General features: G+C 51.3%; 1 protein-coding gene across 4 annotated transcripts in view; it reads right to left on the minus strand.

Annotated features, from left to right (window-relative positions):
* Nucleotides 1-7,878: 7,878 nt before the first annotated feature.
* The window catches only part of ACVR1 (activin A receptor type 1), a 46,327-nt gene continuing 32,441 nt past the window's right edge, over nt 7,879-21,764 (minus strand). For all 4 annotated transcript variants that reach the window (XM_053947865.1, XM_053947866.1, XM_053947867.1 and 1 more), the window contains 5 exons: nt 21,286-21,432; nt 18,989-19,264; nt 14,329-14,526; nt 10,086-10,216; nt 7,879-9,181 (listed from right to left, as the gene is read on the minus strand). In XM_053947865.1, coding sequence (XP_053803840.1) covers nt 9,047-9,181; nt 10,086-10,216; nt 14,329-14,526; nt 18,989-19,264; nt 21,286-21,432 — 887 coding nt within the window. In that variant the 3' untranslated portion in view covers nt 7,879-9,046. The remainder of the gene's footprint in view (nt 9,182-10,085; nt 10,217-14,328; nt 14,527-18,988; nt 19,265-21,285; nt 21,433-21,764) is intronic.

Here is a 21,764-nt window from a genome sequence, read left to right on the forward strand (position 1 = left end):
CCGGCCGGGCGGGGGTCCGGGGCAGCCCCGGGCGCTGGGAGCGGACAGGGCACGGCGAGGGGCGCGCCGAGCCCCCGCTCCGCCCGGCCGCGGCTCCCGAGACCCCGGCGCTCGCCCCGGGCTCGGCGCCGCCCTCGGGGCTTCTGCCCGCAGAGATGCGCAAAACCGGCCCTGGGACAAGGACGATTTTTAATCGTGAGAGTTTTGACAAATCCCCACCAGTGCCTTCTGGCACCTGCCCCGCGACTTCTCCATCAGGCTTCATCGAATCATCCATGAACAGCAACGTGCTGAACAGTTTGCAGTGTTTCTGCAATATCTGAATGGGTTTAAACTAAAAGAGATTTAGATTAGATGTTAGGAAGAAAAGCACTGGCACAGGTTGCCCAGAGAAGCTGTGGCTGCTCCATCCCTGGAAGTGTTCCAGGACAGGCTGGCCGGGGCTTGCAGCACCCTGGGACAGTGGGAAATGTCCCTGCCCACGGCAGGGGGTGGTACTGGACGAGCTTTAAGGTCCCTTCCACCCAAACTATTCTAGGATTCTGTGATTACACCTTCACAAGCAAAAATCAACTGACTAAATTCTTTTTGCAAGAAAACAAATTGCTCTCCACCACAGAACAGACACAGCAGAGATGAAACCCAAGTATTGGGATCAAGTGGCTGTTAAACAGCACCAGAAAAAGCTGCTCTTGTACTTTTTTCTTTTTAAAGCTGTCATTCAAATAGATCCCGGGAACACACTCGGGACTTCCATGTCACCCCATCCTCAATTAATTGTGGTGGGAATTGCAGCATCTCAGTGCAGTGAAGTCCAGCATGACTCACAGCAATCCCTACGGGTTGATGCTCTATTGCACTGAAACAGCACAGCAGAGTACTGCTCACCTCACTGCTCGGGAAATACTGCAGGGGGGTCAGAAAACATCTGCCAGGATCTAATAAAATATGGAAGTTTGGGTGTCAGAGCAATAAAACAATAGAGGAAAAATTGCTACTGTTTCCTTTCTGAAAGCCTGGAGCCGGTGACTGCTCCCTGCCCACGGCTCTCCACGTCCTGCTCAGCCATCCACCACTTGCCAAGTACCTGTTAAGCCACATATTGCTTTCCTGGAGATCCCAGCTGGCTCTGGGGACACCAGGAGAGAACCCTGGATCCTCAGCAGCGCCCAGGCACTGCTCACCCTGCTGTCAGATCAGACCACGGCAGCGCTGGTGCTGGCACATCCGTGTTCGCTGCCACTCCTTCCCAAGTCTTACAAACAATTCACTTCATTTGCTCATTGCTACTAGAAAATGTAAATATAACTCGTTCAGACTCTGTTTTGGTTCACAGCACAGAATTATTCTGCTTTTCCGTGTAAAGGAAGACATAAATGTAGGAATTATGTAATTAGTTTTTCTTCAGCTTAAGAAAGAAAATGAATAGAACATGTTTACCCACACTTTGCAGAAGTGATGAAAAGAGCATCTCCTGCACTTGTAAAGAAGGAGAATCAAAGCATTTAGAAAATATGTGTATACTCAGGGACCTGAAGGTTTGGGTCCGGGTTATCCACGATCACTGAGCCTTCACCCTCTGCCTGGTCTTCCTCAGGCCTTTGACACAACAAACACCAGCAGAAACCAAAAGAACAAGACAAAGGATGGGAGGGAAAAACCCACCACACTTTGAGGCTGTAGTGAGACAAATGTGCTCCCCAGTTCAGCTGCTTGCATGGCACGGCTCGCGGGGGACAGGAACAGCCTGTCCTGGGGATTTAGGATTCTTTGGAAATAGGTACCACCAGAGAAACTTCTGCTGACTGGAAGCACTCATAGAGTTGGCCAAAAGCCAAGAATCTTGTTTTGTAATTCATTTTTCTCCACATCAGGACAAAACCAAGATATACTGAAATTTTGTAGAAAAGCCAAAGGGAATCCACAAACACCCTGGCACGGGCAGCAGGTCAGCAGTTACCCCTCCCCTTGGTCCTCTGCCTCCCACATCAGCGTCCTGCCTACAGAGCAGCCTTGCACTCCCTTAGTCCCGCTCTGCTCATCCAGAAATGCCATAAAACCATAAAAAAATTCTGATCAGGATGATACATTCTTGCAAAAGCATTGTATTGTTGACTGTGGCAATTAGAACCAGAGGTGAAATGTTCCCGAACTGTTCCGAGAAACATTTTATAATTCTTTAGTCACCCCCTCCCCAGATGCTGCTTCCTATGGCTCTGAAATCAAACACACAGTAGCCCATAAATCTCCTGAGAAGGACGCATCACACTGAGTGGGGGCCTTTCTGATGAGGAGGTACTAATGGAACTGCTTGGAGTATTTGAGCATCAGGCATAAGTGTCCAAAGAGCGAGCATTAGTGTAGTTAAAAAGTTATTTCATCCTGGAATGGGTTGGGCTGGAAGGACCTTAAAGCCCACCCTGTTCCACCCCCTGTCCTGGGCAGGGACACCTCCCAGGGTGCTCCAAGGCCCGGTGTCCAGCCTGGCCCTGGGCACTGCCAGGGACCCAGGGCCATTCCTTCTACCTAAGCCCAACCCACCGTATTTCCAACGGGAAGTCTCTTGTGGCCCAGTTTGGAACCATCTCCCAGGGGAGTGAGAGGAGATTTGCCAGGAACAGCAACAGGGAAACGGAACCATCCACCCGTAATGGCTGGAGCAGCCAAAGGCACCCAGTCAGAATGAGGGAGAGGGCCAGAGAGCTTTCCCTAAAGGCTTAATGTGAACTCGAAATCCTCATAAAACAGAGCAGAAGATGCTGAGAACATGGAATTGTGTCAAGTTTCTCATGCAATTTTTTTTTTTAAGTGCTTGCAGAGGAGACACAGTTGCAGGTTCTCTCACTTCAGCAAACAATTAGAAACAGCAAAATACCTTTTTTATTTACTGGTATCAGTGTCCTTTCTCCCAGTGAGGAGAGGCTGTCTCGTGTTTTAGATTCCCACAGAATCTCGTTACAAGAGACGTGACAGAGTGACTGTGCCCAGGTGTGAGCGTGTTCCCAGGGAAAGCTGAAACAACCGAGGGACCTCTGGCCACGGCATCAATCCGTGCCCGTGCCTGGCCCGAGGCACGGCCAGGGCTGGAGCCCGGGCAGGAGCAGCACTGCCCGAGCTCCTCGGGGCTCCCGCAGCTCCTGGCCAGCTCCAGCTGTTCTGAGCCCCCTGCACTGCCAGTCCTGCACACAGGGAACAGCCAAACCAGCATAACTGCAGGCACAAAAGGGGGATCGCATCTTAAGGCTCCAGGTTTTCCAGAACATTCCAAGAATGGAAAGAGATCCATGTTGTGAATCTGAAATATCTATTAAACTTGGGAAAAAGATTTTTGGGTGGTGAAAATTGGAGAAAACTGCTGCAGAGGCCCATGGGGGAGGAAACGGGGGCGATGCAAAGTCCTTGTCTCCAGCTGGCAGCGCACTAAGGGTGTCATCATCTTTTGAGATCCAAAGAGCAAGCTGACTGCAAGTTTTAATGTCTTTAACCAAAAAATCCCTGGCCTTGCTAGGTATGATTTCCTTCTGGCACAGTTTTTCACAGTTGACACACAGCTTATCTCTGAGCTTGAACAGAAGAAGAACAACACACAGGGATGAGAGGAAGGTATGCATGGCCTTTTCCATGCCATGAAAGCCAGCAAAAACACCCAAAAAAACCTTTAAAAAAAATCTCTCCACAATACCCATGGGAAGAAAAAAAATCCAGGTGTGGAAGCTGAACACAGCATCAGCTTTTCATTTTTTGAGAGGAAAAGATTTTAGCACACAAACCAAGACCTGGACTTGCTGACACTGATGCCAGTATCCGAATGCTGTTGATTTTAGGAGATCAGGGTAGTTTTGTGGCAGTAGAAGTGGACAGTCACTGCCCTGGAGAAGGTGGTCACTGTTTGGGTGGGGGCTGCAGGTGGAGACAAATTATTAATTACTGCTGTAGATAATTTTTAAAATCCACCTCAGAGGTTCTGACCTGGGAGAGCAGAGCCCCGAGGAAGGGACGGGAGCCCCAGGGCTGAGCTCTGGGTTTTGACACAGTGCTGGATGTCACACAGCGTGACACAGGGCAGCCACTGTGGTGCCAAGGGGGACACTGGGCTGTGATTAAAAAAAAAAAATGCCAACAGCCCAACAGCTGACATCCCCGAGGTCTGAGAGCTGGCAGACACTTTGGTGTGCTGTCCCACGGCTCCTGGCCCCAGCGCCCGAGCAGTTGGGCTGGTACAGAACGGGGGATCCAGGGCTCAGGTGTCCCAAACCCCTGGCAGATCCCTGCCCAGGACCCGGGGGCTGCAGGACAAGGCTGTACCCAGTGAGAAGCTGGTCCCAGCTCTCCTCCCGCAGCCTCTTCCTCCAGGAGGGGCTGGCTGGGCACGAGCCGGGTCCAGCAGAGCTCAGCCCTCCCTGGCAGGCTCTGCCTCTGCCCTGGCACAGCTCCGTGGGCCAGGCACCGAGGAGTGGTGGGATTTTTCCTTCTAACTGGGAATGTAAAGCCCAGGTGCTATTCCCAGGTGAGAGCATCTGTAGCAATACCTCAGTAGCTCAACGTTGGATGAAACACTTACTTTTCCCACACAAACCTTATCTTTTAAATGTATGCTGTGTTTGAGATTCTCTCTATAAATGGAACAGCACCTGGAATGTCTTTGCTTCCTTTCTCCAGTGCCAGCCACTGCGCCGAGGCTGAGCATTTTGTACAGCAGACATTTTGCCTCACAGGGAAGAGAATTGTCCCTATCAAGACGGTTTAATTCAGGTAAATTCTGGAAGGCTTCACATGGATTTTTGATGGATAATTCCAGCCCAGAAGGCCCACAAGAGAAGTTCCAGCTGAGGGGGAGGAAGCCTTCAGTGACTTCCCTACAGCAACACTAACCAGAGTGCCAGCCTCAGGCTGCTCCCAGCAGCTGTCTGTGCCCAGGACACCTCTGAGAGCCCCACATTCCTGAGCAGTAACAAACCAGCCTTCTGCATATGGAATCATGGAATCACAGGATGGTTTGGGTTGGAAGGCCCATCCCATTCCACCCCCTGCCATGGGCAGGAACACCTTCCACTATCCCAGGCTGCTTCAAGCCCCATTGAACCTGGCCTTGGACACTTCCAGGGATGGGGCAGCCACAGCCTCTCTGGGCAACAGAGAAATTCAAACAAAAATCTAAATTTCCTGTACCACTCAAGATCTGACACACCTCTGGTTCCATCCAGTCTTCCTCGTGTGACTGCTGGGGATTGTCCCCAGCAGCAGGACAGCTGAATCCCACAGGCAGTGCTGCTCATCAGAGCTGCTTCTCCAGGCAGGGCCTCCTCTCAGCAGGCTCTGATCCCCAGCGAGGCAGGGCTGGAGCAGCTCTGTCCTGGCTGCTGCGGTGCAAACCCGCCAGACACATGAATAATTCAGCTGCAGCAGGGAACTGCCTGTGCCATCGCCATAGCAATAAACGCAGCAATGCTCTCACTGCAGCAGATTATGTATAAGAATTCCAAATCTCTTCAGAAGATTAGAATTTTTTGTGGAGGTACTAGAGGAACACTGATTAATGAACACGCTGGGAAAGCAGCATGGGAGGCTGAGGTGTTCCCTTCACGTGGGACCTCCCCCACTGCCCAAGCTCTGACAGCTCCAGGGAAAAGCAGCAGCAAATGTTCTCCTGTGACTGCCCAGACACGTGGAGACGAGGTTAAATCACAGACCACGGATAACACTTCCCTGGCTGTCACTGGGTTTTCCCTTCTCTGCTCCCAGGCCTGCCACACTCCAGCTCCCAAGAGGGAAGCCAGCTATTCCCGCTGGCTTTGGGCAGCACAGACCCTGCCTGTCTCAGCAGTGACTGTACACCAGGACAGCACAGTGCTGCGTGACTTATCCTGAGCCAAGGGATGAGAACCTGCTAAGAAATAACTCCCAGTGATTACTTTCCACTTTCTGGATTCACATTTGCCAAATACAACCCAGTTCCAACACACACAGTAGCTAACACTTAGATAGTTCAGTCGATGCCTGGACCAAAAGTACTTCAGTAGCAGGGGGTGAAAGTGAAATATGTTTAAAATGAACCCTGGATGATTTCTATGCAGAAGGCAGTCCTGGGAGCAGCAGCAGTGACCGTGACCTTGCCCAGCACAGCCAGGAGTGCCCAGGACTCCCAGCACTGACAGACTCTGTTACCCCCCTGCCAGTGGCTTTTCCAGATAATCTCCTTTACCTGACACAGGATAAAGAGAATTACTGGGGCGTTCTATGGTTTGTGGTTTTATCCTTCTGTCGGTTATCCCCTGTGTGTTCAGAGAGGGGAACGGAGCCCCAGGGGCAGCCGAGGGAGCTGGAAAGGGGCTCAGCCTGGCAAAAAGGAGGCTCAGGGGGGACCTTGTGGCTCTGCACAGCTCCTGACAGGGAGTGGAGAGAGACCCGTGGTGTTCTTGCAGACAGCCCAGTACCCAGCACTGGGGCTGGAAAAACCCAAACCCACCCCAGAGCTGTTCCCAGCCTGCAGTCAGTGCTGTTCCAGAACACAGCACTTTGCAGAGGGTGCTGCAGTGCAAAGAACAGCTGGGGCAGGGATTTAACAGGACCACCTTCCTAATGCCCAGTAAGATGCTGTGACTCAGCATGGCAGGGTTGGAGGGACACAGCCCAGCTTCCACCAGCATGGCCAGAGCTGTCACTAACCCTCAGCACAACAGGTTGTCTTTCTCCTCCAAGCTCTGCACTGGAAAACATTGGAGAGGTGAAAGCTCCAACCAAAAACCTGACCATGCACACCACACTCACACAGCACACTGAACTGCCACCTCTGCCTCTGTCCCCACTCTGCAGTGCCACCTCTTGTCACCCCAGCCTGCCCAGACACCCTGCTGGCCTCACCCCGAGCACCTCCACAGGAGCCTGCCTTGCTTCCCCCTCGGTTTAGTCCTGCTGCTGTTCCATCAGCTGTTACAGAAAGGCAGGTGGCCCAGCAGGCACGGGGGTCTGCAGAGCTCCAGGCAATGCCCAAATCAGCTCCTCACCTCGCACCTGTGCTTGTCACCAGCGAGCTCCCCCTTCCAGCAGCTCCAGTCCGACCCGACTGCCCTGTGCCACTGACAGCCCATCCCAGGCAGCCCAGGACACAGCTCACACACACACCGACTTAAAGCAAACCAAAACACATTCAGGAATTTGAATTCCTGTTACAAACTAAGAGAAGAACTCATAGAATCCCACTCTTCCTGGGTTTTCTCATCACATATAATTAGACACCTGGCAGCTGGTGCCAGCTCAGGCTGCTCTGCAGAGCTCCACGCCGTCTCTCAGCCCCAGGCAGCACCTACCCCACACACTTGGCTCCTGCTGCTCCTGCTGCACTGTGGAATGAGGCACTGCACTCGCTGGAATGGGACAGGGAGGTGGGGCTGAGAAGGAAAAGTTACAGAGAGGCAGCAGAGCAGAACCTGGTAGACCCAAAGTGCTGGAGGGAACCTCAGAGAAGTGTTTCACCCCAGAGAGGAAGCGTGGAGAGGCTGGTCCCTGGGGTCACCTGGGGGATCCCAAGCCTATAAGCACAAGGCTTAAGGAGCTCTTTTCCAAGGATGAGGGGGCACTGCCACTGCTGGGCTCCTCCACGGGGTGTAAGGAAGGAGAGCAGTGGATGCAGAGCCCAGGCACAGGGAAGCCTTTGGTGCCACCAAGCTGAGGCCTCCCCGGGGCTGGGGGACAGGGAGGTGGCCAGGGAGGTGGCCAGGGAGGTGGCCAGGGAGGTGGCCAGCTCCTCCTGCTGCACCTCTGGAGCCTCAGCACCTCAGAGGGGCTCGAGCAGCCCCTGGGACCCTGCGGGTACAGCCCAGGGTCCCCACGGGGACACTGATCCCTGACAGGCAGTAACACAACTACAACACTCCCACGTTTGACTTGAAAACATTCTATTTAATTTATACAAATAACTACTAAATAGAAAAAGTAGATTAAAACAAAATAGTTATTTTTCTGGCAGAGTTTAAATGCATATTATATAGCTTAGAAGAAATAAAATGCATTTTCCCCACAGCATTCATGACCTAATATTCTAGTTAACTCCTCCATTGCTTTCCTTTCCCAGATCAGTAAGATGCCAGACACAAGGTCCTGTGGGAAATGGCTATATATACGTTCCATATTCCAACTGAAAATATGGTACAGACCACACACCTACAAATGTGAAGCACTTAAAATGTGACTATCGAGTTGTAATATGATAATACAGAAAACAATTCATGTTTCAGGTTATATTGTGTTACAAAAACATCTGTGTAAGAAATCATGAAAGAGGCCACATAAAAATAAGCTTTAACTTTATGCACTTATTTTACAGTTTAAAAAACTGGCAAGTGCACTAGTAATAAATAATTTGCAAGTTTTGGATAAACAAGAAATTCCTAATGTTCAGCATTATTGTAAACATCAGTACACATGTAAAATGCAGCTAAAGTCTGACAGTTACATTTTCAGTTTACCGAATTCTTTTCCTATTACTCAGGCATAGATCAATGCAGGATACAGCCAATCGTATTTTTGGCAAGTCATGTCGTTAAAATTAACAGTGACAGTGCAAGTAAGGAATGCAAAGAATTCCTAGTGCAATAAAGAAGAGAAGCACAGGCAATATTGCTGATTAAAATTTACCACTTCCATGTGTTCACCTTGGGAGTGATTAGGAGAATTAAAATAAAATATTAAAAAAAAAAACAAAGGGGAAGAAAAAAAGGAAACAAACAAACAAACAACCAAAAAAAAAAAAAAAAAAAAAAAAAAAAAAAAAAGAAAAAAGCTGTTCAAAACCATTGTTTAATGCCCTGATCTTGTCTTAGGATTTCTCTGTCTTCCTTCAGGCCACTAGCTCAGGCACAGCACGTCCAGCTGAGCCCTCAGCCCGCCCAGGTGAGGTCCGAGCAGGGCGGGCGGCCCGGGGTCCCCAGCTGCTCCCCAGAGCTCCCGCTCCAAGCAGCCCGTGGGGACCAGGGCTGTGAACTGCCTGGCCAGAGCCCTCTGGGCCAGCCACGTGCCTTCCTGCCGGGACAGCACCACGAGGAGAGGGTCAACAGTCAGCTTTCAGCTTGTCTAAGGAATTGTCAATTTTGGTCAAAGTCTTTTTGATGCGCAGGGCTGTCAGTCTGGCCGAGGGGTTCTGGTACCAGCACTCCTTCATCAGCTTGGCAAGGGACGTCAGCGTCTGGGGAAGAACAGAAACCACACAACACGGGGGTCACTCACAAATAACTGAGGAAGCACCCACACAGAGAGGTTTTATTGCCTAGTGAACACTCCATTTCCAGAGCTTCCAACTATTTATCAAATACAGAGCTTACATGTTTTGAAAAACTCCTGAAGTCTGATAACTTGATTAAACCAAGAGCACAACTGGCCCGTGGGCTGACTGGAGTGACCAACTAGTGCAATTTTAAACAACTGAGTGTTGGGGGTTTTCTAATGAAACAGTACACAGAATTTCTCTTCAATGAAACCAACTCCTACAGACCCATGAAGGCAGCTGAGAAGGTACAGAAGTTCTAACTGTGATTTCATCACGCCCAGCAAGATTTAACTGGCTGGGCTCCCAGCACAGGGCACAGCTCCACACCCAAACCTCAGAGATGGACACTCTGCCTGCCCAGCCCTACAGATTTCAAACTGACTTCCACAGCTCCAGGGGTAAGGACAAAACAGCTGGGCAGCCTGGAGAGGCCAGACTGATACTGATGAAGAAAAATTAACTTGAGCATCAGTCTTTCAAGAAGAACAACAGCCCCTATCTTGTAGGCAGGAAAGCCCAGCATTCTGTTGTGTGTGCTCGTAAGCCAAAGAAAGCCCTGGACGAGCTTCTCTCCCCTTCACTTCCCCTCAGAAGGAGAACAACCACCAGGAAAAGCAGCTGTAAGGGTTTTTGCTAAATCACACTCCTAAAAGGCCGATGTGTGACTGGCTCAGACCTGGCAGTCGTCAGTTTGCTGAGTGCTCCCCAAGCCAGGCCAGCACATCCCACCCTGTACAGGTGACGAGGCCATGGAGTCGTCCCCAGCATCCCCAGTGACAACTGAAAAGCTTCCATGACAATGTCAGAGACAGCACACACTGACCGGGTCTGAGAACCATCTGTTGGGAATGTTGGGCCTCTGCTGATCCACACAGACCACTTTCCTCATGTCTTCAAAGCTGGGATCGTTCGGAACCAAGTCGTAGAAGGGTGGTTTGTAGTCTTCCACAATTCCTGGTGAGACACAAACAGACATCACTCAGTGACTGAGACAGTGAACAGCATTTCTGCAGGGACAGAGGGAACACAAACCCCACCTATCTAAGAGGCACAAAAATCCTTTACAACTCAACCCTACAGTGTCATGCAGCCTCTGAACAACAGAACAGCACTCACTGCCCCAGTAACAGCCTTTTCTACTCCAAATGTTAATTAATTGGCTCATATTGCAAGTCCACGAAGTGTAAGCTATACCCACTTTGCAGATGCTGGAGCTGAAAGGAGGAGAAGTAAACCCCATGCCAAAAGGCCACGTTTTGTAATGCATGCAGCTTTCCTGCCTACCAAAAACCGGGATTTCTATGAGCAAATGGAAAAATGTAAGGTCTGCACTGAGGTTTCTAACAGGCTCAATACACACTTTGGTGCTTCTGTAATTCCTGAAAGAGTCCAACAAGCATGTCAGCATCCACAGACCCTCAAGCTGGTGCTTCAAAGCATTTCATTCCTTGCTATGAAAACAGTAAAACCCCCAGGGTAACTGGCACCACATGCCATCACAAAACCAAACAGCCGAGAGCCTGCGGCACTCAGGAGCTCAATGCATCTTCATAAAATCACAAACTGGTTTGGGCTGGGAGGGACCTCACAGCCCATCTCATTCCACCCCTGCAACGGACAGGGACACCTTCCACTGTCCCAGGTTGCTCCAAGCCCCATCCAGCCTGGTGTTGAAACCAACAACCTGGCCATGTCCTAGGGCTTGGCACTGAAACCAGAGTTTGTGTGTGTGTGTGCTGCCCCAGCCCATCACCTGCTCACAGAACGCTGCCAGGCTGGAGCCCCTCTGCCTGCTCCCCAGGACACACATGCAGCTCTGCTTCCTCACTGCATCAGGCTCACACACCATCTGCAGGGAGCCCAGGCGTCCCAGGAAGCCAATTTACAAACTGGTGTTCAAAGACAGGCATCTGGGTCAGCAGTGTGGAAAACGCCGGAGCTAATGAGGCCCTCTGTGTCCAGCAGGAACATCAAATAGCTGCTCCTGACAGAAATTCAACAGACTGAAATCTGCTGTCCCACAGCCAGACATGAAATCCAGGAGAATCTCTGCTGCTTTGGATACCCTGAAACTGAAAAGAGGTTCTCAACCTTTCCTATAGCAGTTGAATTTTAGCCTTCCTGTTCTGCTGGAGATGAAGATCAAAGTCCCATAGATATTCCTGTGCATACTCTGCAAAAATCTGTAAAGCGCTGTCTGCAATGGTTAGTCAAAAAGGGAAATGGTCTTCAGGAAATTACAAGTGCCTTGGAGAACAGTAGGGTAAATTGGAGACCTGGCTACCCAGGCAAGTTCCCATCAGAAGCACCAGGCAGCTTGCAGAGTTTGCCCGGTGACACAGGACAAGTGACACGTGCTGCGTGAAGCAGCATCACCCACCCTCCTGCTCAGAGCAATTCCCAACTGCAATTACCAAACGCCGTCTCCTGGGCTGAACTCCTACCTTAAGAATCCACTTTACTGTGAGACCTCATGGACACAACCCCCTCTGTGCCCTTGCTGCCACACCTGTCCTGCAGGTAAGGCCAGGGCTTGGCACGAGACAAACAGCCAGCAGTCACAGAGCTCTGAACACAGTGCCAGGGCCACGAGGAAGGATATTGCAGATGAACTTTATCTCTGCAGGGAGTGTCTGGCTCTAGCTCACTATTGTCATGTGCTCTTTCCCAAGCACAGGGCACATAACTGGCTGCTGCACAGACACGCAGCACTGAAGACAAAGGAGGCAGGCTGGCCTTTGCTCCAGTAGTGCCTGTGGGGTGCTCTGAGCTCTGTCCAGCCTGGCAGGAGCCCCGCTGCCACCCTCGGCGGTGCCAGGGAGCCACCCAACCTCTGTCCCACAGCCACCACCGACCTGTGACACGCTGCCCTCGCCCACTGCCCGGGGACACCCGGCTCCCCAGCACAGCCCACAGCCTGGGCTGCCTGCACAGCCTGGAGGGGACTCCTGCCACTGCCAGCACACCCTCCTGCTCGGCTGGGGCTGCTGCCTTCCTGCTCTCCAATCCACAGGTACTGCAGTGGCTTCTTACCTCTACTCCTTGTTACTTCATAGACTCCCTTCCCTAAGGAAGGGACCTTAAAGCCCATCCCATTCCTCCCCTGCCATGGCAGGGACCCCTTCCACTGTCCCAGGCTGCTCCAAGCCCCATCCAGCCTGGCCTTGGACACTGCCAGGGATCCAGGGGCAGCCACAGCTGCTCTGGGCACCTGTGCCAGGGTCTCAACTCCCTCACAGCCAAGAAGAACTTCTTCCCAATATCCCACCTGTCCCTGCCCTCTGGCAGTGGAAGCCATTCCTCCTTCTCCTGTCCTTCCAGGCCTTGTCCCCAGTCCCTCTCCAGCTCTCCTGGAGCCCCTTTAGGCTCTGGCAGGGGCTCTGAGCTCTCCTTGGATCCTTCTCTTCTCCAGGTGAGCACCCCCAGCTCTCCAGCCTGGCTCCAGCCCTGGGACACATCCATGGCCCTGAGATGACTTTAATCCAGCTTTCCTGTGCATGCACAAATCCCAACACAAAGCACAGCAGCAGCTCCAGCCTCACACAGGGAACAACGACCACACACCAGGGTTCCTCTGAGCAGGAACCACCTCTGAGCTTCTGGTGTCACTGTCATTGTTGAACAAGAGCACAGCCCTGGGAACAACCATGACAACTCCCAAGGATGTGAGCTGTGAGTGCCAGGCACCAGGTAAGCGCCAAAGCAAGGGAGCACGTTCCAGGAGCAGGGGACACTCTCCAGGGAACCAGCACTGCTCAATTTGAAGAGAGGCAAACACAACTTTGGGGACTGGAATCACATTCTGAGTACAGAGAAAATGCTGGCTGGCTCCTACTGCAGCACACAGACAACACACAAGTACTTGTTTGTGCCAGAGGATGTCCTACCACATTTTCCTCCTCTTACTGAACAAGAAAATACCAAGAACCACTGTATCACCTGGAAGATCACTGGTAAGTTTTTAAAAATAAAAAAAATTAAATTAGAGTAAATAAAACATTAAGAACTACCAGACTCAGTAGTCATGTTAGAACAATTTCAAGGTCTCTGTGAGCTGAAGCACTAAAGCAGGCCGAGTCACTGGAAGGCTGTCCATGAGCCCAGGAGAGCACAGGGAGCTGATGAGTGCCTCTGGCCCCTCAAGACACCACCCTCCCTTGCTCCTGCAGGCTCACTCCCAATGCCAAAGTCTCACTGCAAAGCAAACAGGGTTATCAGAGTGACCACCTGACCAGCAATGATTCCCACAGAGCTCAATGCACAGAGGCCAGGGAAGATGTTTACTCCATCCCAAGCAGTGCAAGGGCATGGGATTACTCACAGCAACAGCCAGGAGTACAGAGCAACTGGCTCTGTGCAAATAGTATCACCAGCACCTGAAACTTCAGACTGTCCTGATGTGACCAATGCACAGACAGATCTGCACCACCTTAAGTGTTTCCATGGTGGCACTGAGCTCAGTCAGAATCAAATTCCCAGAGCATGCACCTACAAGCAGGTAGGTCTGCAGTCCCATGAGCTCCACACCAACCTGGTGAAGCTGCCAGCACCATCCACCCTTTCTCGTTCAAGAGCAGCTCAGGCAAAGCCTCTGTGAGCTGCAGCTGCTGCAGCAATACCTGTGTCCAGTACCAGAACTGTACCTGTGCACAGGCCAGTGCTACATTCCAGCTTGGTAAAGCAAAAGCAGTCCTGAATTCTGACACCTTCTACATTGCCTTTCTTTCTGTCCTTTAGCGTTTGTCATGAGAAACAGACACCTAAAAATATTCACTATGGTTTAATGACACAAGGAAGAAAGATAGAGACCTTGTGATCTAAAATTTTAACTGAGCTATTTGGTATGAATTACGTCTCACCAGGACTTAGAATGAGCAGGGGACTCTGTTCTCTGCCTTAACAGAAGTGGCAAGAGGAATCAGCCAGTGCACCCCACAGCTTCCTCAGCGTTCCAGGGATCAAACCGTTGTGTGCACGCTCCTGTGCACGCTGGGGGCAGGTGCTTTGCTGGGAATTTCCCCTTCTCAGCTCTCCTAGAGCCCAGGGGAGCAGTCCCAGGCACTCACCATTGCTGACCATGCGCCTGGCCACTTCCCACAGGACCAGCCCAAAGGCCCAGATGTCCACCCGCTTGTAGGAGTCAAAGCAGTCTGCCTGGATCGTCTCGTCCAGCACTTCGGGAGCCATGTAGCGCTTGGTGCCCACACGGGGATTGTTCCCCACATCCAGCTGGTTTGTGCTTTGGGAATGCATTACTGCAAGGCCTGAAGGACAGAAAAAACAAGCCACTGTTAAGACCCCTTCAACTGCAGCAGCACACGCTGAAAGGCCCCAGGAGCAGCAACCCTGTCAGATGGTTTCTGAAAGAGGAGCCAAGGGCCCAACTGCCCAAAGACCAACGAGGTCAGCTCCAAACTTGCCAGCAAAACCACCCCTGGGCCCGCAGACAGGCCCCTTATCTCCTAAGGGATTATCATCAAGCATTTTATTGCACACTTGCAAAACATTGTCATGAAGTGTTTTGCAGCCACTGGATGTCCCCAGCACTCCGGGCACGGATACACAGAGGCCAAACAGCTGCTGCTTAGAACAAAACAATTTTGCACAGCATTCAGATTTATTTATAGACCTTTTGGGTAGGTGGATACACCCGAACAGTGGGGAAGGGAGAAGAAAAACACTGCATGAAGGATACACACAAGTTAAAAAAATAAAGCTGGGAAACAAAAACACCGTATTTGCAGCAGTTTGAAAAATAAACATCCTCAAGCAGATCTAAAATGAGTCAGACAAAACCACTCTACCTGGTTTCTACTAATTACTAAACATTTAAGCAGAGAACATTATGTGAGGGACCAAATTACAGTAAATTTGGAAGCACACAGAGCACTCATTTGGCCACGGTAAACAGAGAGCACTGCAAATTGAGCAGCAGTGGGTGCACGGCAGAGCCAAGCGGCCGAGAGGGTGACACAAACTCTCCCTAATTTCCTCAACAAATCTTCTAAGAATGACATATACTATTTACGTTTAACAGGAGTTTATTTTAGGTGAGCCTTAAAAGGCTTTTTACCTCAGTCCCACAAAAACTAACCTATCACCAGATCATTCATTTGCCTTTGTTTCCAATGAACAGTCTGTTCTTTAACGTAACAAAAATTTGGAGAACACTTTTCTACAATTCAAATGCACTTCAAGATATTTCAAGCTGATAAGAATATGCTTATGGCACTTCTAGAAAGATCACAGAATATTTTGGGTTAGAAGGGATCCTGAAGTTCATCCAGTCCCACCTTGCCATGGCAGGGACATCTCCCACTGTTCCAGGTGCTCCAAGCCCTGTCCAGGCTGGCCTTGGGCACTGCCAGGGATCCAGAGGCAGCCACAGCTGCTCTGGGCACCTGTGCCAGGGCCTGCCCACCCTCACTGTAGAACACTTCTTATATTTAATGTAAATCAACCCTCTTTCAGTTTCAAACCACCTCCCCTTGGCCTATCACAACAAGCACTGCTAAAATGTTTGTCCCCATCCTTCTCAGGGACACCTCGTGTACCATCTCATGACCCCAGACTGATGAGGAGAAGTCTGCTCCCAGATCCAAGTACTTCTGTCAAATACTGACACACGCATACACTTTTATGTACTATTTTAAATTCATATTAGATTATATTATACAGTATGTATGGTTTCTAATTTTTCCTTAAAAAAAGCTTGCAACAGCAAACAAAGGTCAGAAACCACATTTCCTGGCCAACTCTGAAAACATCAGAACCTCAGAGAACACTTTGATAAAAACCATAAAACTTCACCCAAAGTGAGCAAAACAGATTGCAGAGGCTGCCAGGTCAAGGTCCACAGGTGAGGGAGGCAGGTCAGCACCCTGCACAGCACGGAGCAAGCAGAGGGCAGCGGGCTCGGGACACAGAGGTACCCAGCACAGAGGCACCCCTGCAGTTTGGGAGCTGGGGAGCAGACCCTGCTCCACCCGGGCCCTCCTTCCCAGGGGCTCTGCAGGCTCTGAGCCCTCACAGAGCAGCTCCTGCTGTGGGACACAGCTCCTGGACAGGACACTGCTGGTCTGACAGGCCCTGTGAGCTCACAGCCTTGCGTGCTGCCCGGCTCGGGCACGGCTCTGCAAGGACGAGGCAGAGCGTTCACCAGCTGGCAGGCTGAGCAGGAATCAATGACATCCCTCACTGACAGTCACACAGCACACCTGAGCAGCCACGGCTGCTGCTGCAGCTCCTGATCCTGGGCTGCCGCGGGCCACAGCAGCTCCCAGCCCCGGATCCTGACAGGAACAGAGCAGGGGGTGGAAACAAGACAGAGCCTCACAGAGGCAAGGGCAGGAATGCATGCCAGAAGCAACAAACTCTTCGGCCAGTTTCCCTTACAGAGGAGGATCATAGGAAAAATGTGACAGATACATGCCTGAGGAGTTCACAATTTTAAAAATAGGTATTTTAATCACCATAAAGACTAATCAGGAAGTATTTACTGCTGTGCTCTCTTAGAAAAATCTCTCAGACATCTGAAGCCTGTAGATAAATAGTGTAATAGATTTCACTGTACCAGTGCCATGTCAATCAATGTGAGGACATGCTGCACCTCCTCAGAGTGAACTACAAATTTATTTAAAAGCCACTCTCTGACACTTTGTCTTTTCAGGTCACTGCTCCATTTGTTAGTATTCCCACAGCATGTTACCAGAGGCCCAAGTATGTGGCTTTCATGTTTTTCCTGGCTGTATCTCAAGTCCTTCAGGCACAAGTGACAGAATCATTTCTAACACAATTCTATGCAGAAGAATTATTATTTTAAAAATTCCCATCTCCTGATACACTTTTTGCCTAGGCAATGGTGCCCCAATACAGTTCTACCACTATTTTCTCTCTTGTCTTCAGAGAGAAGCAAAAAAAGTTACTGCCAGACATCCCTCCAAGGTGCGAACAAGCCACGCTGCCGCGACTGCTCCTCAGCACCCGAGCATCGCGCTCCAATTCCAAACCAGCTGGTGCCAGAACCCATTCTGGGCCCACAGAACGCTCTGCACGACTCGAGCTGACAGAGCCACGGCACTGTCTGTGGGAGGACACGCACGGTTTCAGAAATGAAGGCTAAGCCTGCATCCCTGGGATGCGGATCGGGATCCAACAAGGGAAACCCGGGAAAGGCCCAAGACGCCGCTGGGCTGCAGCCGCCATCTGGCGGCCAACGCGGGCACTGCAGGGAGCGCCGGCCAGGGAAGGGCAGCGCGGGGGCAGCGGACAGGGGACACGGGACAGGGGACACGGGACAGGGACAGAGGACAAGGGACACGGGACAGGGGACACGGGACAGGGGACACGGGACAGGGGACACGGGACAGGGACAGGGGACACGGGACAGGGACAGGGGACACGGGACAGGGACACGGGACAGGGGACACGGGACAGGGGACACGGGACAGGGGACAGGGGACACGGGACACGGGACAGGGACAGAGGACAAGGGACAGGGGACACGGGACAGGGGACACTGCGGACAGGGGTCACTGCGGACAGGGGTCACTGCGGACACTCGGACAGGGGTGAGGGGTCACAGACAGGGATCACTGCAGACACTAGGAAAGGGTCACTGACAGGGGTCACTGCGGACACTCGGACAGGGGTCACAGACAGGGGTCATGGACAGACAGACGTCACGGACAGGGGTCAGGGGTCACTGACGCTTGGACAGGAGTCACTGTGGACACTTGGACAGTGGTCACTGCGGGTCACTGACAGAGGTCACAGATAGGTGTCACGGACGGACACACGGAGAGGGGTCACTGCGGACACACTGACAGGGGTCACGGACAGGGATCACTGACAGGGGTCAATATGGACACACAGACAGTGGTCACTGCGGACACACTGATGGGGTCACTGACAGTGGTCACTGTGGACACACTGATGGGGGTCACCGATGACACTCAGAAAGGGTCACTGACAGGGGTCATGGACAGGGGTCACAGACAGGTGTCACGGACGGACACACGGACGGACACACGGAGAGGGGTCACTGCGGGTCACGGACAGGGGTCACTGACAGGGGCCACTACGGACACATGGACAGTGGTCACTGCGGACACACTGACAGGGGTCATGGACAGGGATCACTGACAGGGGTCAATATGGACACACTGACAGGGGTCACTGATGACACTCAGAAAGGGTCACTGTGGACACACGGACAGGGGTCACTGCGGACACACTGACAGGGGTCACTGACAGGGGTCACTGACAGGGGTCACTGACAGGGGTCACTGACGACATTCGGAAAGGGTCACTGACAGGGGTCACTGCGGACACACAGACAGGGGTCACTGACAGGGGTCACTGAGGACACTCGGACAGGGGTCACTGACAGGGGTCACTGAGGACACTCGGACAGGGGTCACTGACAGGGGTCACTGACAGGGGTCACTGACAGGGGTCACTGACAGGGGTCACTGACAGGGGTCACTGACGACATTCGGAAAGGGTCACTGACAGGGGTCACTGACAACATTCGGAAAGGGTCACTGACGGGTCACTGCGGACACACAGACAGGGGTCACTGGCAGGGGTCACTGACAGGGGTCACTGAGGACACTCGGACAGGGGTCACTGAGGACACACCGCCCCCGGGCCCACAGCACCCCTCGCTCCCCCAGCCGCAGCCCCCCGCCAGCCCGGCTGTGCGGGAGCAGCGGCTGCGCTCACCCAGGTCGGCGATGCAGCACTGCCCGTTCTTCTTGACGAGGATGTTCTTGCTCTTGAGGTCGCGGTGGGAGATGGCCGGCTTGCCCTGCGTGCCGAAGATCTCGATGTGCAGGTGTGCCAGGCCGCTGGCGATGGACAGCACGATGCGCAGGCAGCTCACCGTGTCCAGCGTGGTCAGCTGCAGGTAGTCGTACAGAGAGCCCATCTCGTGGTAGTGTGTGATCAGCCACAGCTGCGTGCTGGAGTTCCTGGAAGTCATATCAGATGCAATAAAACCTAGAGGGAGAGAAGAAGGAGAAACACACAAATAAAGTGACAGAGTTTCAAGAGTCCCCGAGAAAAGCAGCTCAGGCAGCCAGAGCAGGTGTGATAATGGCAAGGCTGTGGGTGTGACCCCGTACAGCCCACCCACCCGGCAGCTGGACTCGAGGATCCCTGCGGGTCCCTTCCAGCTCTGAGCATTCTGTGCAAGGTGAACCAGCGCTGCTGGCCCCTCTTGCAATGCACAACTTGTCTAAGTACAACTGCAGGTACCGCTGTGATGATAACAAAGCCAACAAATGCTGGAACTCTAACTCACGTCTATGCACAGGACCCCATCTACATATCTGTCAGTCACATCAAAAAAACTACTTGTTAGGACCACACACTTTTAAAATATTTTTATTTTTCCTTCTTTTTGAAGGACTTGGTGGTGGGGAAGCTCCCAGTCAAACAGAAAGACCACAAGTCTGTAGCACATTTGCTGCTGCCCACTTGAGAGGGTCACACTGGAAAGCAGAAACACCTCAAACATCAAGCCATGAACAACCATGTCCATTTTTAGAGCCCACAGTTAGCCAGTGCAGGCTGCTGAGAAAAGGGTTAAGTGTGCGGCCCAACCACAATGATCTTCTATGAAGAAACTGAAAAAAATTTTTGACTCATGAACCTCAAGAATTGCCTTCAAAAACGTCATGTCTTAAAACTGAACCCCAAATTCAGGGGAAGCTCACTTCCTGTCACCTCTGCATATATCCACATAGTGACCTCAACAGCTTTAGCTGGGAACAACAGAAGTTTTATTCCTAAGTCAAAGGAACAAATCATGTTTATGAAAAGCTCACATACATTTGCCAGAAAGAACACCCGCTGCTTTCTCTCCTAAAGTCAGACTTGTGCACAATGTGACATTTCTGTGATCTGTGATATTGCTTAATATTGCATCTAAAAAAGTCTTTAAAATAGCCAACTAATTTTACAGTCATCAAGAAAGACTAAACACAGGCAGAGCACCAAAGAAAATATGCAATGAAATTTCAGCCAAGTCACTTGCTCTCTTGGGAAGGGAAGTTCAATAATTCACATTTCAGGAGGCCACCAAATTATTTTTGTAGTAACAAAGGAACTGCTTCAGGAAACACACAAATGTCTAGCAGAGTGAGCTAGAGAGCCAGGGAACATTCTCTGACAGGAAGCAAGAATAAGGAGCCAAAGGAAAACTGACCGAAGACAGATTTTGGGTGAGGCAGTGTCAGCACTTAAAATGTGCTGCTGCTTTTATTTTCAGAGGTGGCACACCAGTGACAGAAGGGCACATCTATTAGGAATCAAAGGGCTGCTTAAACCTCAGACATGGCTCAACACAACAAAGCCACTTTCCCAGTTCTTAGAACCAAGCACACGAGGTGTGAGTGATGCACAAGGTTAATTTACTTTCCTATTTACAGGGAAAAGATACATCATGCAGCTATAACTGAAGTTTAAACACCAAGAGAGCTTACTCTCACCCTGAGCAGAACAATTAAACAGAAGAGAACACTGGATTCATACTGCACCTTACTTAGTCATAAGGAAAAGTATTCAAATCCCTAAATCTCATTATAAACTCCTCCCCACCTTTTCGCCCTCCATTTCTGCAGGGAAACTGAGATTACAACCCAACACAGATCCACCAGAGCTTCCCCTGACACTGGGCAGGACTCTGCCATGAGAGCTGCAGGAGCCATTCCCTTCCACAGGGATCTGTGGCACCTCCACTGCTTTGTGTGCTCAGCTGCCAACACCTGATTCATCTGGCTGATTAACTGCTTTCTGCTGGAATATTGCAGAGCAGCGAGTCACAGCTGCTATGACACATTCCCCATTTGAGACTCAGCCCCTCCTGGAAGTCTCTCCCTGAAAATTTCTCTTCAGCTATTTATCACGACACAAGAACCTAGAGACTGTGAGCTGCCTGGTGAGCATGCAGCTTCACAGCTGAGCTGTCCAGGTAACTCACCTTTACACCAGACACAGAATATGCTTGTCCTACTTACCTAAAATATTCTCATGCCGCAGCAGTACAGTGTTGTACAGCTCAGTTTCCCTGAACCAGGACTTTTCATCCCTAGAAGAGAAGATCTTCACAGCAACATTTTCTCCTTGCCACTGACCCCTCCAAACTTCTCCATAACGGCCCTTTCCTGGCGGGGGAAAAGCACAGGAGAAGTTGTCAACTAACAAACAGCCTTCAGCAGGCAGAACTCGACTGTCATGAACCAGGTATCACACCAGGTGATCTCATCTCCCCTGCGTGCACTTCTCTTCACTCGAGCCACACTGTGCTCCAGCATCCCTCATTTTTCCTGGCTGCTTTACCTGCAAGGCCTGTGAGTGTGGATCTCCCCTGCCTGCACACCAGTGCAGCACGGAGGGTTTGAACTGGGAGGTGTCACCATTCACCACCAGCAATGAAAGTGCTTTTGCAGCTGTAGTGACTTAGGCAGCACATGGCAAAGTCAATGCACACAACACA

The sequence above is a fragment of the Vidua chalybeata genome, chromosome 7 (genome assembly GCF_026979565.1).
Source record: "Vidua chalybeata isolate OUT-0048 chromosome 7, bVidCha1 merged haplotype, whole genome shotgun sequence".
Taxonomy (NCBI): domain Eukaryota; kingdom Metazoa; phylum Chordata; class Aves; order Passeriformes; family Viduidae; genus Vidua; species Vidua chalybeata.